The 13,773-nt window shown below is 39.2% G+C and overlaps 1 protein-coding gene across 2 annotated transcripts in view; it reads left to right on the forward strand.

Annotated features, from left to right (window-relative positions):
• The first annotated feature begins 2,663 nt into the window (after positions 1 to 2,663).
• TMEM170B (transmembrane protein 170B) overlaps positions 2,664 to 13,773 on the forward strand; it is a 39,105-nt gene continuing 27,995 nt past the window's right edge. For both annotated transcript variants that reach the window (XM_079776586.1, XM_079776585.1), the window contains exon 1: positions 2,664 to 3,367. In XM_079776586.1, coding sequence (XP_079632712.1) covers positions 3,052 to 3,367 — 316 coding nt within the window. In that variant the 5' untranslated portion in view covers positions 2,664 to 3,051. The remainder of the gene's footprint in view (positions 3,368 to 13,773) is intronic.

The following is a 13,773-nucleotide window of genomic DNA, read 5'->3' on the forward strand; positions in this document are numbered from 1 at the left end:
ATGACAACAGCCAACACAACAGTGGCCATCTGGTGTGAATGAATCAAAATAATACCTAGCATGTTGTTTTTTGTCAGATTGGCAAAAAATATATTTTTGGGTGTGCCGCAGAATTTTAGTAATTGGTTTATGTGTGCCATGAGGTGAAAAGGGTTGATAGCCGCTGGACCAGAGGCTTCATTGCTGTGTCTTACTTTCTCATTTCTGAAATCAATACTTAAATTACATTTTTAAAAAAATATGTGAAACAAGAAAAATGCTGACTTTCTATGACATTCATTCAGCAAATATTTATTGAACATCATGTGCTAGGCACTGTCCCAGGTTCTGAATATTTTATTTTATTTTTTAAATTGAATTTATTCAGGTGACATTGGTTCACAAAACCATACCGGTTTCAAGTGCATAACTCAATAAGACATCATCTGCACACATCATCATGTCCCCATTGCCCCAAGCAAAGTCTCTGTCAGTCCCCTCCCCCCCGCCTTTGCCCACCTCCACACACCTCACCCTCCTTTCCCTCTGGCTATCACCACACTGTTTTCTGTGTCTATGTGTTATGTATACATGTGTTTTTCTAATGCCTTCACCTTCTTTCACCCAGTCCCCCCATCCTGCTTCCCCTCTGACATCCGTCAGTCTGTATCCATGCCTCTGTTTCTATTTTGGTCATCAGTTTATTTTGTTCATTAGATTCAACATCTGAGTGAGATCATATGGTATTTGTCTTTCACTGACTGCCTTATTTCACATAGCATAATAATCTCTAGATCCATCCATGCTGTCACAAAAGGTCAGATTTCCTTCTTCTATATGGCCAAGTAGTATTCCATTGTGTAAATGTACCAGTTTTTTTTTTTTTTTTTTATCCCCTCATCTACTGATGGGCACTTGGGCTATTTCCAGATCTTGGCTATTGTAAATACCACTGCAATGTGCATGAATGCTATGTTTTAAACAATAGTGTACAATACTGAGAATACCAATTGTTCCAAACCAACTGAAAGTTCCTGATGTGAGAGTTTAATGAGCTGTTGCTCAGAGTTTGCTATGAACACTTCACTGGATGTGGTTGCGTGATTTTTTAAAATACCACTACTCATATACTATCGACTCTCTTAATACCACCATTACATAACCTGCACCTCCACATCCAGAATCTTAAAGTTATGGAGTAATAGTGAGTTAAGAAACACAGTGTGGTTGCTAGAAAGAATTAATAGACGGGGAATTCATAAACTAGCCTCTGAAGTGGTGTCACCTCTGTCAAGAAACTGAATTGTGCAGAATCCGTTTCCTTATCTATTAAATAAAATGAATTAGAAAAATGCTAAGGCCAATTTTAAGTCTGATATTCTATAATCTTTAATTAATTAAGATCTAGATAATTCTAAATATTGGGAGGAAGATAAACTCTACATTATTTGTTTGGTTCCAATTCCTATTAGTGATACAACAATTTCCCCTTTTTTTTTTGTGTTGTGACACCAATACATCTATTATATACACATACATAAATATGTATGTATAATTACTGTTTTAAAAGTGGTCACCAAAGTACCATCATACAGGTGATTCAACCCTACAGGTTTTGCCGAGTATACTTGCTTTTGCTACGGCATGAACTTCCCTTCCCTTTGTACATCTTCTTTACAGATGGCAGAGCCATTGAAAAGGGTGGAGTTGGGAATGGCAGTGGCTAGTGCATATTTACGTTATGGCCAAAACTTAATTTTTATTTTTCAAGTTAAAAGGTTTCAAACTTCAAGGAGTTTAGTTTGTCATAGTTGGAATTTAGATAGCTCCTCAGGCTAACCGATGCGCATGAAAAAAAGGTAGCAAACAATGGGAAGAAAGTTTAAGTCCTAGGGGAGAAAAATAACGAAAGCTTTTTAAAAATTTGTTTGTTTTTACAATTTAAATAAAAAGAATACTGCAATGCAAAAAGAGCTAGATCAGGGAATGGCGCCGAATAGGACACCTGCGAGCCCTATGTCAGTAAGTATTTGGGAACCTGGAACCACAGGAGGCCCAAGTTCTTGCTGCCAGAAGGACTGGATGAATGAGAAAGGGAGTCTATTTCCGTTTTAGTAGCTTTAAAGTATATTCTGCAGGTGGTGACCTATCCAACTCACCTGACTCACTCAGAAAAACACACACACAAAAACCCTCAATTAATAAACGTAAAATGTTGAGATATTTAAGCCTTTCAAAAAAGGATGCAAACATTTGCTATCAAAAGTATTTCATTAGGAGCCAAAGATCTGAACTACCACAGAAACCATCTCAGGAAGTTTAGTACCGTTTGCCCCCCCTCTCCTCCCCGCCCCGCGCTCAGGCTTGGTCTTCAGCACCGACGGCCACTCCGCACGCCCGGAGCGCCGCGGGTCAAGGGCTGCAGCTCCCAGGGCGCGCGCCCGCGTGTGGGGCGGGGAGTGTGGGGGTGGGTCCTTGCGGCACCCAATCAGCAGCGGAGCCGGCGGTGGCGCTAGTGACGCAACTGCGCTTCTCCCCGCCCCACTGCGGGTGGCTCCCGGCGCTGTCGGCCTCGCGAGCTCCGCGCGGGGAGGGGAATAAGGAGGACTCCGGGGCCGGCCGGGTGTCCGAGGGCGGCGGGTCGCGGGAAGCGGGAGACTGAGCATGCGCAGCCGATCCGGCGAAGGAAGGGAGGAGGGGACCCGTGCGCGCGCGCACGAGCGGCCCGCCGGCGGCCGCGGGTGGAGGGGGCGGTTCCTCGAGTGTCGGCGGCCGGAGGGTGGGCAGGCTGGTGGCAGGTGCCGCCTGGGCCACCGCCGCAGCCTCCTCCGGGTCCCGGGTCTCCCGAGCCTCCGGAGGTGATGAGTTGGACTCCGTTGGGGGCTGCACCTGCCGGCTGCCCATCACTCCAAGCCTCCCGGCTTGACCTCGGCCTCCCAGCGCGCCCGATCCCCGCGGCGCGGTGCTGCCCCTGAGAGGGAGCGGCGGCGGCCTCCTCCGCACCGCGTCCTCGCTGGGGGGCCGCGCGGGGACAGCGCCGGGCCCCCTCCCCTCCCCCGTCCGCCGTCCTCAATGTCTCCGCGGCGGGGAGGGGGCTGCCTGGGAGACGCGCTGAGCGGCCCCCCTCGGAGGTCCGTCGGCCGCAGCCGCAGCGCCCAGCCCGGCGCCCCGCAGCCTTGCCCGGCGGCGGCGGCCTGGAGGAGCCGCGCACCCGCCGCCGCCCCCGGAGCCTCACACCAGCTGCCGCCCCCCGGCGCCCGAGGAGAAGGCGGCGGGCGCCCCCCGGGGAAGATGAAGGCGGAGGGGGGTGACCACTCCATGATCAACCTGTCGGTGCAGCAGGTCCTGAGCCTCTGGGCCCACGGGACGGTGCTGAGGAACCTCACGGGTAATTGATGCGCCGGGGTGGGGACTGGGATGCGGTGCCACCCCTCGCCTTCTCCCTCCCTCCCGAGCGGAGGAAGTGCTCCGGGCCGCCCCACCCCGCGTGCGCCTCCTCGGGAGATCGCGGTCCCAGGTCCCGGCCGGGGAGGTCTTCATTGGATCCGCTCCGCGCGGGATCCAGGGGCGCCGGCGGCCGCCACCCGTTCGCCCCGCGCTCAGGGGCTCCCCGGTCTGGAGGGTGCGCGGGGGAGAATCCACGACCCCCGCCTCCCGCCTTGCAGGGGAGGGCCCAGGGCCCTGCCTCCCGTAGTACTCGCGGAACAGCATCTGTGCAGAGACGGGAGCACAGTTAGCTTTCATTTACCCCTCTGCCCCCACTAGCGCGCACACTCGTACACGCACAGCGCTTTTTATTGTTTAGATCTTTTTCTGTTTAGCTCTTTTTTCTTTCTGGCAAACCTCAGGCTGAACGCAGGACTTAAATTTCCTGCTCATGATCAATTTGCTTCCAGTATTAACTTTTTGTTGTTTTTTTGGAAAGATAGATGACATGAAGTAGATTACAGTGGGTCAGGGGCTGGGCCAAGGTCTAGTGATTATAAGCATTTTAGTTTCAACCATACATCTCCTCCCTCTCCTGTTTCCTTTTGTCTGTCTGTCTCTCTTTCTCCCCTTCTGGCCTCAAGCGGCTGCTTCTGTGACATTTGATAATTTTATGCATTTCCCTTCATTCTCAAGGCTATCAGGAGGGAATTGGACTGAACTACATTACAATAATTAACATCAGTTTATCGTTATAAAAATGAGCAGTAATACTCATTTTTATAGGATGTCCGGGTTTGCTTTGTGAAGAAACTTCTGGGTTTGTTAATGTGGAAATGCTTGATAATACTCTTGAGTTGTGAATTTTAAAAAGACCCTCTAAAGATTAGTATTTACAAGAAAGAGATTCTTTTGCAGTTGGGTGACTCCTCAGTGCCTTATCCTCAGAGAAAAAACTTTAAAACATGCCCAGGATTTGATTCTTGCAAATGTATAAAGCAGCTAATTTTGATAGAACTTTAGTATTTCAAAATGCATTATGTCAAACTGGCTAAGAGTAGGAAGAGTATACTGTAAATATAACTGGTATGATATGGATATTCATAGAGATATTTGGGGTTTTTTTTGGAATTATATACCACAAGGTGACTTAGAGTCACTGGTTTTCTTGAATGTGGAAGCTATAAAATTAAAGTAAGTTCTGGATTGATTCATGATGTCCTCAGTTTTAATACGTGGTTATTTAACTTGGAGCAAACTGACCTTACATGATGGTTTAAAGACAGGAACATGTTCTTAGTTCTGAAAAACTATGTTGACAAGTTTATGACAAGACCACTTTATGATTCAATAGAATTTAGGGATAGACTGCTTTGCCTTTTTACTATGGCTTTGCCTCATATTTGTTCATTGTGTATATTTCAAATGTTGTATCAGTTAGAGTATTTAGAAAAAATAGCTTTGGGGAACAGAGAAAATGTAAATGTAACTTAACCTCTTGGCTGGATTTTACAATATTTTAAAATATTTACTTTTAGATTCTAACCATTATTTAGCAGCTTCCAGTTCTGCAAGTCAACCATTAGGTTAGTAATAGTAGTTTGAGCCCAGAGTTAGCTCCAATTATGTCCTAATACAATCTTAATAATCACCAGTTGCTCACAGGACTTTGCCATTTCCTGGAGGATATGCAGAACGTCCCAAACTAGGACTGAAGTGGGCCTGGGGAATAAATGGAAAAAAGTAGAGTGTGAGTATGCAAAATTGTTTGTCAGGGTAAAAATGGAGAAGGAAATAGATTAGAAATATGTTTCACCAGCAGGTGAGTGTACCACGTTAGGAACTACATCACTTTGGACTTTGGAAGTGGTAACATTCTGATGTGGTTCTTTATGGCATTCTCGGTTCTGGCGACATATGTAGTTTAATCATTAGTCAAGATATGCTACCCACCATAGCTTTTAAATTTGGTCTATTAAAAACAAATCCTAAAACAATGAAAAATAATTTCTGCTATGTATCAGGTACTTCACATATATTATTTCTAATCTTCAGAATAACTCTCCAAAGTAGATTTACAAAGAAGCTCAGAGAGGTAAATTCAGTTGCCCCAAATCACAGAGCTAGTAAATGGCTGAGCTAGGCTTTAAAAACCCAGTCTTTGCCTGCAAAACTACTCTTTCCCCTTTTCCAGGATGTTTTAGCTACTTCCTCTTTACGCTCTGTAGATAGTGAAACATTTGCTTCATCCTGCTCCTTGTATATGCTTTTCAATTATATTTTTCAATTGTATTATAGACTATGAGCTTTTTGGGGGTGGAATCAATGTCTTAATCACCGATTTCTGGAACCCTAGCATTATAGTACCTGGCACATAGTAAATGCTCAATACATATTTACAGAATTTTAAAAATAATACTTAACAGTTGCATGATTTAAACATTCTATTTGTATTATGTTTTGGTTACATCTTTTGGAGTAAATATGCTGTTAACTAGGGAATGAGGTGTTTCAATAACTTTTGTAGATAATTGTCAAAGATTTAAAACACACAAATGCTTATTGAAAGTACTTTTGTGCTAGTTAACCATACTTCCATGTATATTATTGAATCTTGTCAACAATCTTAAGAGAGATTGTTTATCTTTATTTTACACATTTAGACATTGAAGTGAAGAGTAACTTGCTTACATCTGATAGCTAATAAGTTAAATATCATTACCTTTTTTCAAAGTATGATAACATTAAGTCAGAAAGCATTTTTGTCACCATAATAAACTTGGAAGAGAAACAGGTAAAAGAAAGGAGCATAGTATAGAACCAGACTGATTTGGATTTAAGAAATGACTGTGTAAAGGATTTATAGAATTCTGAGAAATAGGAATTCTAGTTATTAAAAGCCAATTAAAGGGGGAACACCCTCTCATCTCTATTTTTTTGAAAAAAATATTTTTATTGATTTCTGAGAGCAAGGTAGAGGGGGAGAGAGATAAAAACATCAATGATGAGAGAGAATCATGATCAGCTGCCTCCTGCATACCTACTGGGGACCGAGTCCACAACCTGGGCCAATACCTTGACTGGAAATCAAACTGTGATCTTCAGGTTCCTAGGTTGATGCTCAACTACTGAGCCACACCAGACAGGCTGTATTTTTTTCTTTATACAAACCAACAGCTGTTTGTTTTTTTTTCCTTCTCTTTGCATCTTATCCCATAAGTGAAGCGGGAAAATTTTTATATTGACCTTTTTATCTTAGAGACTGACCTTTAGAAAGCAGTCTTGAGTATGTATCACTTTGATAGAAATAAATGTTTAAAAAGTGATCATGAGAACAAACAACATTTTAGAGCTAGAAGTTATGTTGTTCAGCGACTTCACTTTGGAAATATCAAATGTCACATTGTTGAAGTGAAGGGCATGGCGGGGATCAAACAGTTGCTTAATGATGGAGGCAGGGCTGGAACTAACCTTCCCTGACCCTTAGTTCTGTGCCTTTTCCTTTTACCCCACATGGCTTTTTTCAGGCAGGTCTGTTGGACAATTAATCTTAATGTACTTAAGAATAGCCTGGTAAGTATTTGTCCCAATGAATCCAAGAATGTATGACTGGAATTTATTTCTATCCATCTAATAAAATATATTAGAAAATGCAAGAATTATTGAATAATAGTGCTTTATAAAATTTTAAGTTGCTTTTGCCTATGTAAAAGTTAGTGATTCATATTTATATATATCCACTTTTAGAAATCCTATGAAGTTCAGGCTGCTATTTATTTTTCCTCCTTCATGGAAGACACTAGGATTGAGGACTCCATATAGAGCAGATTAATAGATGGAGACCCCCATGTCTGTCACTTAGTAACCATTGCCACAGTTCTCTTCTGTATCCAACACTTCCCAAAATGTGTGATTCATAAGATTCCTAAAGTGTTAACTGTGCATAGGTTAGATGGGTCTTTAGCTTACTAAAGTAGAGAGATAAATGGCTTTCTTTCTCAAATCGTTTTTCTTTCTCTAAATTTTTCCTAATACCATAGCCCCAATCTAAAATTAGTCAGTATGTATATACTCTTTCAGTTTCATGGGTTACTGGACTTTAAAAAATGATCTACAATAAAATGTATTCCTTTGCTTTACCTTTATTTTCTCAACTTTGTGTTCTAACCCAAATTTGGTTTAGAGAAGAATTTTTTACTTAGAAATAGGCAGGATGCATAAACCCCTGGATAAACACAGATCCAGGCTGGTGTTGGGAAAGGGATAATTGGTCCCTGGGAAAAAAGGCAAAGGCTGGCCTTAGACTGTCTCCTCTCTCAGTGACAGCAGCAAATGTGGCGGCAGGTGCTCCCCTTTTTCTATTGGTAATAAGCATTGGGAGGCTGGGAATTCAAACTGGAAGGAAAGTCAACCGTCTCTGTGTGTGCGTATATGTGTGTGTCTATAGTAAATATATGTGCTTATTTTTGCAGTATGTACACACACACTATTGTAGTTCCCTTTTAGACTTTTCACTTACTAAGCCACTTCAGTGTTAATATTTTTAGCAAAAAAAAAAAAAAAAAAAAAAAAAAAGAAAGAAAGAAAGAGGGAAAATAATTGGTATCTACTATAGGTATCTGGAATTGCTTACACCACATGCTAGTAAGGCCGGCACCTTCCTTTAGCCGTGCTCCCAAGTCGGTTTGCTTCTCTCTGTGTTATTTTGTATCCTAGGCTACGATTAAATTTAATTCCTCTTCCTAACTGCTCTGTTATTGGAGGTGAGTTTATGTAGGTAAAATTATTTCAAATGTCCACTTATAGGTATTTATGTTTTGTAAATGTAGCCTTAAAGACAAGTACTTCTTTTCAGTATTGTGCTGGACTCCAAAATTAGCTGTTTCTGAAATACTTGTGAAAAAATCCTGTATTCTTTTGTGGTACAGAGCCAATTAATAAGTGATGGTATGATTTGTACTTTATAGGAGTTTGCTTTTTGGAAGGTTGTATATCGTATTGTGAATGAAGCTACTGTAATTTTTCAAAAATTAGATTTTTTATCTTAAGGTTTTAAAAATTCCCATTTCATTATCTTTGAACCATATCCTCTGGCAATACCAAGTCTAAGGTCCAGATGACATGTTTTAAATCTAAAGCAATTTCTGGGTAAGTCTTGGGACTGTGTAAGCTATGATTTTGATAATTTAATAGTTAACTAGTAGTTAACTATCAAGTACAAATTTATCTTTGCTCTGTTCAGTTGTGATAGGCTAATTATGTATTTTTTAAAATATATTTTTATTGATTTCAGAGAGGAAGGGAGAAGGAGAGAGAGATAGAAACATCAAGGATGAGAGAGAATCATTGATCAGCTGCCTCCTGCACACCCCCTACTGGGGATAAGGTCAATAACCCGGGCATGTCCTGACCAGGAATCGAACTGTGACCTCTTGGTTCATAGGTCAATGCTCAACCACTGAGCCATGCTGGCTGAACTAATTATGTATTTTTAATGACTAAGTATTTTAACAAAAATCATATAGTGAACAGTGGCAATAGCAACACATTTGAGAGAGTTCTCATTAAACTATTATTCCAGTGACCTTAGCTAAGTAGATGAAACTTTGAAATAGAAAAAGATTTTCCACCAAATTTCATACAAAAAAAAAAAAAAGAACCAAACTTTTACCTGGATCCAGTTACTTGTGTTCTTATAATATAATCTTGTAATATAGTCTAGGAGCATGTTATGAACTTATTGCAGTATGACTAGGACAAATGAAAACAGTTTTGAGGAAAATAGATTGCTAAATTAATTAGTATTATCATATTAACATATCCAGTATCTTCTTTTATTTGGTATTCTATCTTAATATTTGAAGGTAAATCAGTTTTCTAAGTTTATTTCATGAATCTGACATGGCTTGTAAATAATTCTTACTTTAAAAAATTCATTTTTAGGGTTTCAATACTAAGGAAAGAGAGTGATACATTTCCTTTTAAGAAATTTTACTTTTAGTAGTTAACAACGCTTAACACTTTTTAGTGTGGTGGGCATTGTTCTGAGGCAGTTATGAATATTATATTATTGGATCCTTATAATAACCCCGTGAGGTAAGGGACCATTATTGATTCCACTTTTAAAACTAGAGAAAGTGTTATAGGCAATATCTTGCTCCTGCTTACAAAATACATAATCTAGGACTTGAAAAATTATCAATCAATCCAATTCAGCAAACATTGGAGTAACTGCAGTGGACATGATGCTGTCAGAGATACCATAACATGTCATGGCTGTTTTTAAGAAGCTTATGTTGTAGTGAGTATGCATTTACAAATCTTTGTATTCGTTATTTATTGCGGAGTAATAAATTACCCCAGAATTTAGCAGTTTAAAACCAAACACATTCATTTTCTCATACAGTTTTTGATACTCAGGAATCTGGGAATGGTTTTGCTGGTTGCGGCTCATCGTCTTACAGAGGTAACAGTCAAGCTGTCAGCCTGGACTGCAGTCTCTACAGACCTGACTGTGCTGGAGGGTTGGCTCACTTCCAGGCACTTGCATGTGACTGCTGGTAGGAGGCATCCAGGGGCTGCTCGTAACATGGCTTTCGCCATAGTGAGTGGTCAGAGAGAAACCAAAAACAGAAGTCATAGGGTCTCTTATGATCTAATCTTGGAAGTGGTATCCCATCACTTCTGCTGTACTCTATTGTCACACAACTCTGGTATATTGTCCAGGGGACTGTACCAGATCAGGATCATTGGGGGTCTCCCAGAGCCTGGCTGCTCAGTCCTGGAGGTAGGTATGGGGAGTAGGGAATGAGGCCCTGAACGGGAAGACTAGAGGTAATGTAGTGGGTGAGGGGATGAAATATCTGTAAGAGGAACAGGTGCCTAGAAAAAGCAAAACCCATCTTGATACATTGAAGAATTATACTAAAATGCAGTGTCTAGCATTTTTAAGGTTTAATTTATTGGATATTTCTTGATCATGAGTCATGTGTCAGTCTCTGGTAAATACTGATAAAGATGAAAATATCAATCATTGTCCCTAAGGAGCTCATGGGCTAAAGACCCTGACTAACCATCAGGTTAAGTCAGTGGTCGGCAAACTGCAACTCGCGAGCCACGTGCGGCTCGCAAGCCGCGGTTTGCCGCTCTGTTGACTAATGAGTTTGCCGACCACTGGGTTAAGTAATTCTTTTGTGGCTTTTTGAGTTCAGGGAGAACCAGGTAGTGGGATTTTGAAGGCAACAGAAGAGGTAGAGAGTGGAGAAAGAACCTGTTTATGGGGTGATGGAGAGAAAGGAAAGATGAACTGCCTGTAGGATGGTCCAGGAATACTATCAGGACTTGATTAAGTTTAAAAGTATTACTTGAATATCTGTCCAACTAAGATGTTTTCATTAGTAATGTGAAACTGGATTTTCATGATCAAATTCTCCTTCTTCCATTCCCTCCCATGAATTACTTTAATCCCGAATGATTTCTAAACCTTGCTAATATTGGAATCACCTGGGGCTGGTTAAGGGCACAGATCCAGGGCCTCAGCCCCTGTCTATGGAAGTAGGGTCTTTGAAAACAGAGGCTAGGAAACCACCTTTTAAACTAGCTCTTCAGGTAATTTTGTTATTGAGGGTTCAAGGATTGGGAACACCTGATTTTTAAAAACTAAGTTTTTTAGTGATCAAATTGTAGGTATGTAAGATATATAATGCACTTTAATATGGAGTATTTAGTATAGTTAAAATATCAATATTAATGATCCATGTATTTCCAAGAGGATGCTATACCAATTTTTTAAGTGACTTTTAGCATTAGGATCATATATCTTTTAAAAATGTTTTCTTTATTTATATGAACTATTAGCTATAGAGAATAATGCTTATGAAATAATTGTATTTTTAAAATTCTATGCAGTTTATATTAAATCTGAAGTATATGGGAGAATTAAACATGAACACTGTTTATGTAAATACTTACATAATGAGCAGTTATTAGAATTACCCCTAGTATAATTTGGGTTCTGCTAGATTTCTCTATGCAAATAAAGAGTCTAAATAAGCACTAGATCCTTGAGTTTATAAGAACCTGAGTTTTATCCTTGAATGCTACTAATTAGCCTTTGCACTTAAGACAACCCACCTATTTCCGAGGCCTAGGTTTTCTCATTCATAATATAACCTAATGCCCACAGTTTTCATATTGAAAGCTGATTTAGAAATTTTGATGAGTTGAGAAAAAGTGTAGAAATTTTACTATGAGTTAAGAAAAATGTTTATATTTGCATAGAAACTTGTTTCTTTACTCTCTAAAACTAAGAAACTTCTTTTTTAATGGGGACTTCTTCAGATATTTTAATATGCTAATTAATTAGGTTTTGGTTTAGGACCTAGAAAATCTTTGGTGTCTGAATACCATTTAATAGCTCTTATAATTAGACCTTCTTAAAATTTGGTTTAGAAACTGGATTCAGTATCTGAAGATCCCTTCAAGTTCCGAAATTATGTTGTTTTTGTTTTTTTAATCCCCATGCGGTATAAACCACTCCCTCAGGATTACTATCAATAATACCTGAGGCGTGACTGTCTTGACGTGCTTGTGCATTGCTTGCTTAGTTTTTCTGGTGCTTTTATTTTCTGATCTGCCATTCATGTTAATAATTTGTTATTGGGTATTTCATTATAAGTTCTGCTTATTGATGTAAAAAGTTCATTTTTCAGTATTCAGTGTAAATATCTTTTTGTAATGTATCATGAGATCATTCGCTGAGTTAAGGACAGTGACTAAATCAAACAAATGTAATTTAAGATGCTTGAGGGCAGACAAGTAATAACAATAGAAACTATTGCATAATCTTTTTTAATTTTATAATTAGATTCAGATTCTGATTTATAAACCCTATATTTTATAACTGAGTGATAATTAATCATTTATGAGGAAGAACAAACAATGACATCCTTAGGAAGATAGTGCTGTGGCTTAAATATAGAGCAATTTTTGAACTATTTTAAATAGCTTAACCTGATTTCTTTAAAGCAATTGGTATTCAGATTGTTTTAAATTAAACACCTGTTTTTCTAAGAATTTTACTATTCAATGATGAGTACTGTAATTTACAGTTTAAAATTACATAATTATCTAGTGAAAGGGTAATTTAGTTTAAGTGGGTGATAAACAGTATTGCCATAAGCTTTAAGAGAGGCAGTATTTTAAAGTAGTTCTTGAAGGTGTCACAATTAAATTTAAAATCTAGTGTTTTTGCTCTTTTTTAAGCAGAATTAAATATCCAACACAGCTTTAACTTCTATGTTAAATGAGGTTTCAAGTGCAAAAACAGTAACTTATTTTTAAATCTGGTTAAAATGTTAGTGTGATTAAAAATAAGAAAATATATCTTATGTTTATCTTCACTGTTACTCATTTCTTTGTGTAGAGTTAGGATTCCATGTAGTATTATACTTCTGTCTGAAGAACTTCCTTTACTATGTCTTGTAGCTCAGGTCTGTCGGCAGTTAATTCTCCCAGCATTTTTATTTCTGGAAAAAGTCTTCATTTCACCTTCAGTTCTGAAAGTTATTTCTCTTGAATATAGATTTCTGGCTTTACAGATTTTTTTCTTTCAGTCTTTTTTAAAAATGTCATTCTGTTGTCTTCTGGTTTGATAATTTCTGATGAGAAGTATGCTCTACTTTTTATCTTTGTTCCTCTGTGTCTAATATAACTGGAGTCCTAGAAGGAGAAGAGAGAATGGAGAAGAAAAATATTTGAAGAGAGACCATTTGAACCATTTGAAATTATTCCATAGCTCTTGGATGGTTTCTATTTGTCCTTCTATTATATTTCAGTTTGAATAACTTCTACTGTTTTATAAGTTCACTGATTCTTTGCTTAGCTGTGTCCAGTCTTCTGGTGAGCCTACCAGTATTAAAGGAATTCTTTATCTCTGAGATATTTTTGTTGTTACTGTATTTTAAAACAATTTCTAGGATTTTCATTTGACTTTTTCCTAGAGTTTCTATCTCTTTGCTGAAATTTCTCTGTTCATGTGAGCTGTCCACCTTTTTCATGAGAGCCTTTAACGTGTTAATTATAGTTATTTTAAAGTTCTTGTCTGGTTGTTCTAAAATCTGGATCATCCCTGGGTCTGGTTTTGTTGATCACTTTATTTCTTAGCAGTGGATTGTTTTTCCTGTTTTTGAGTGGGTCTCATAATTTATTTTTTTAATTCTCACCTGAGAATATGTTTATAGATTTCAGAAAGAAAGGGAGAGAGAAAGAGAGGTGAGAGAAATATCAATCAGTTGCCTCCATTACATGCCCAGACTGGGGATTGAACCCTTAACCTAGATATGTGCCCTGACTGGGAATTGAGCCCTC

This window comes from Cnephaeus nilssonii (genome assembly GCF_951640355.1).
Source record: "Cnephaeus nilssonii genome assembly, chromosome: 7".
NCBI classification, from domain to species: domain Eukaryota; kingdom Metazoa; phylum Chordata; class Mammalia; order Chiroptera; family Vespertilionidae; genus Cnephaeus; species Cnephaeus nilssonii.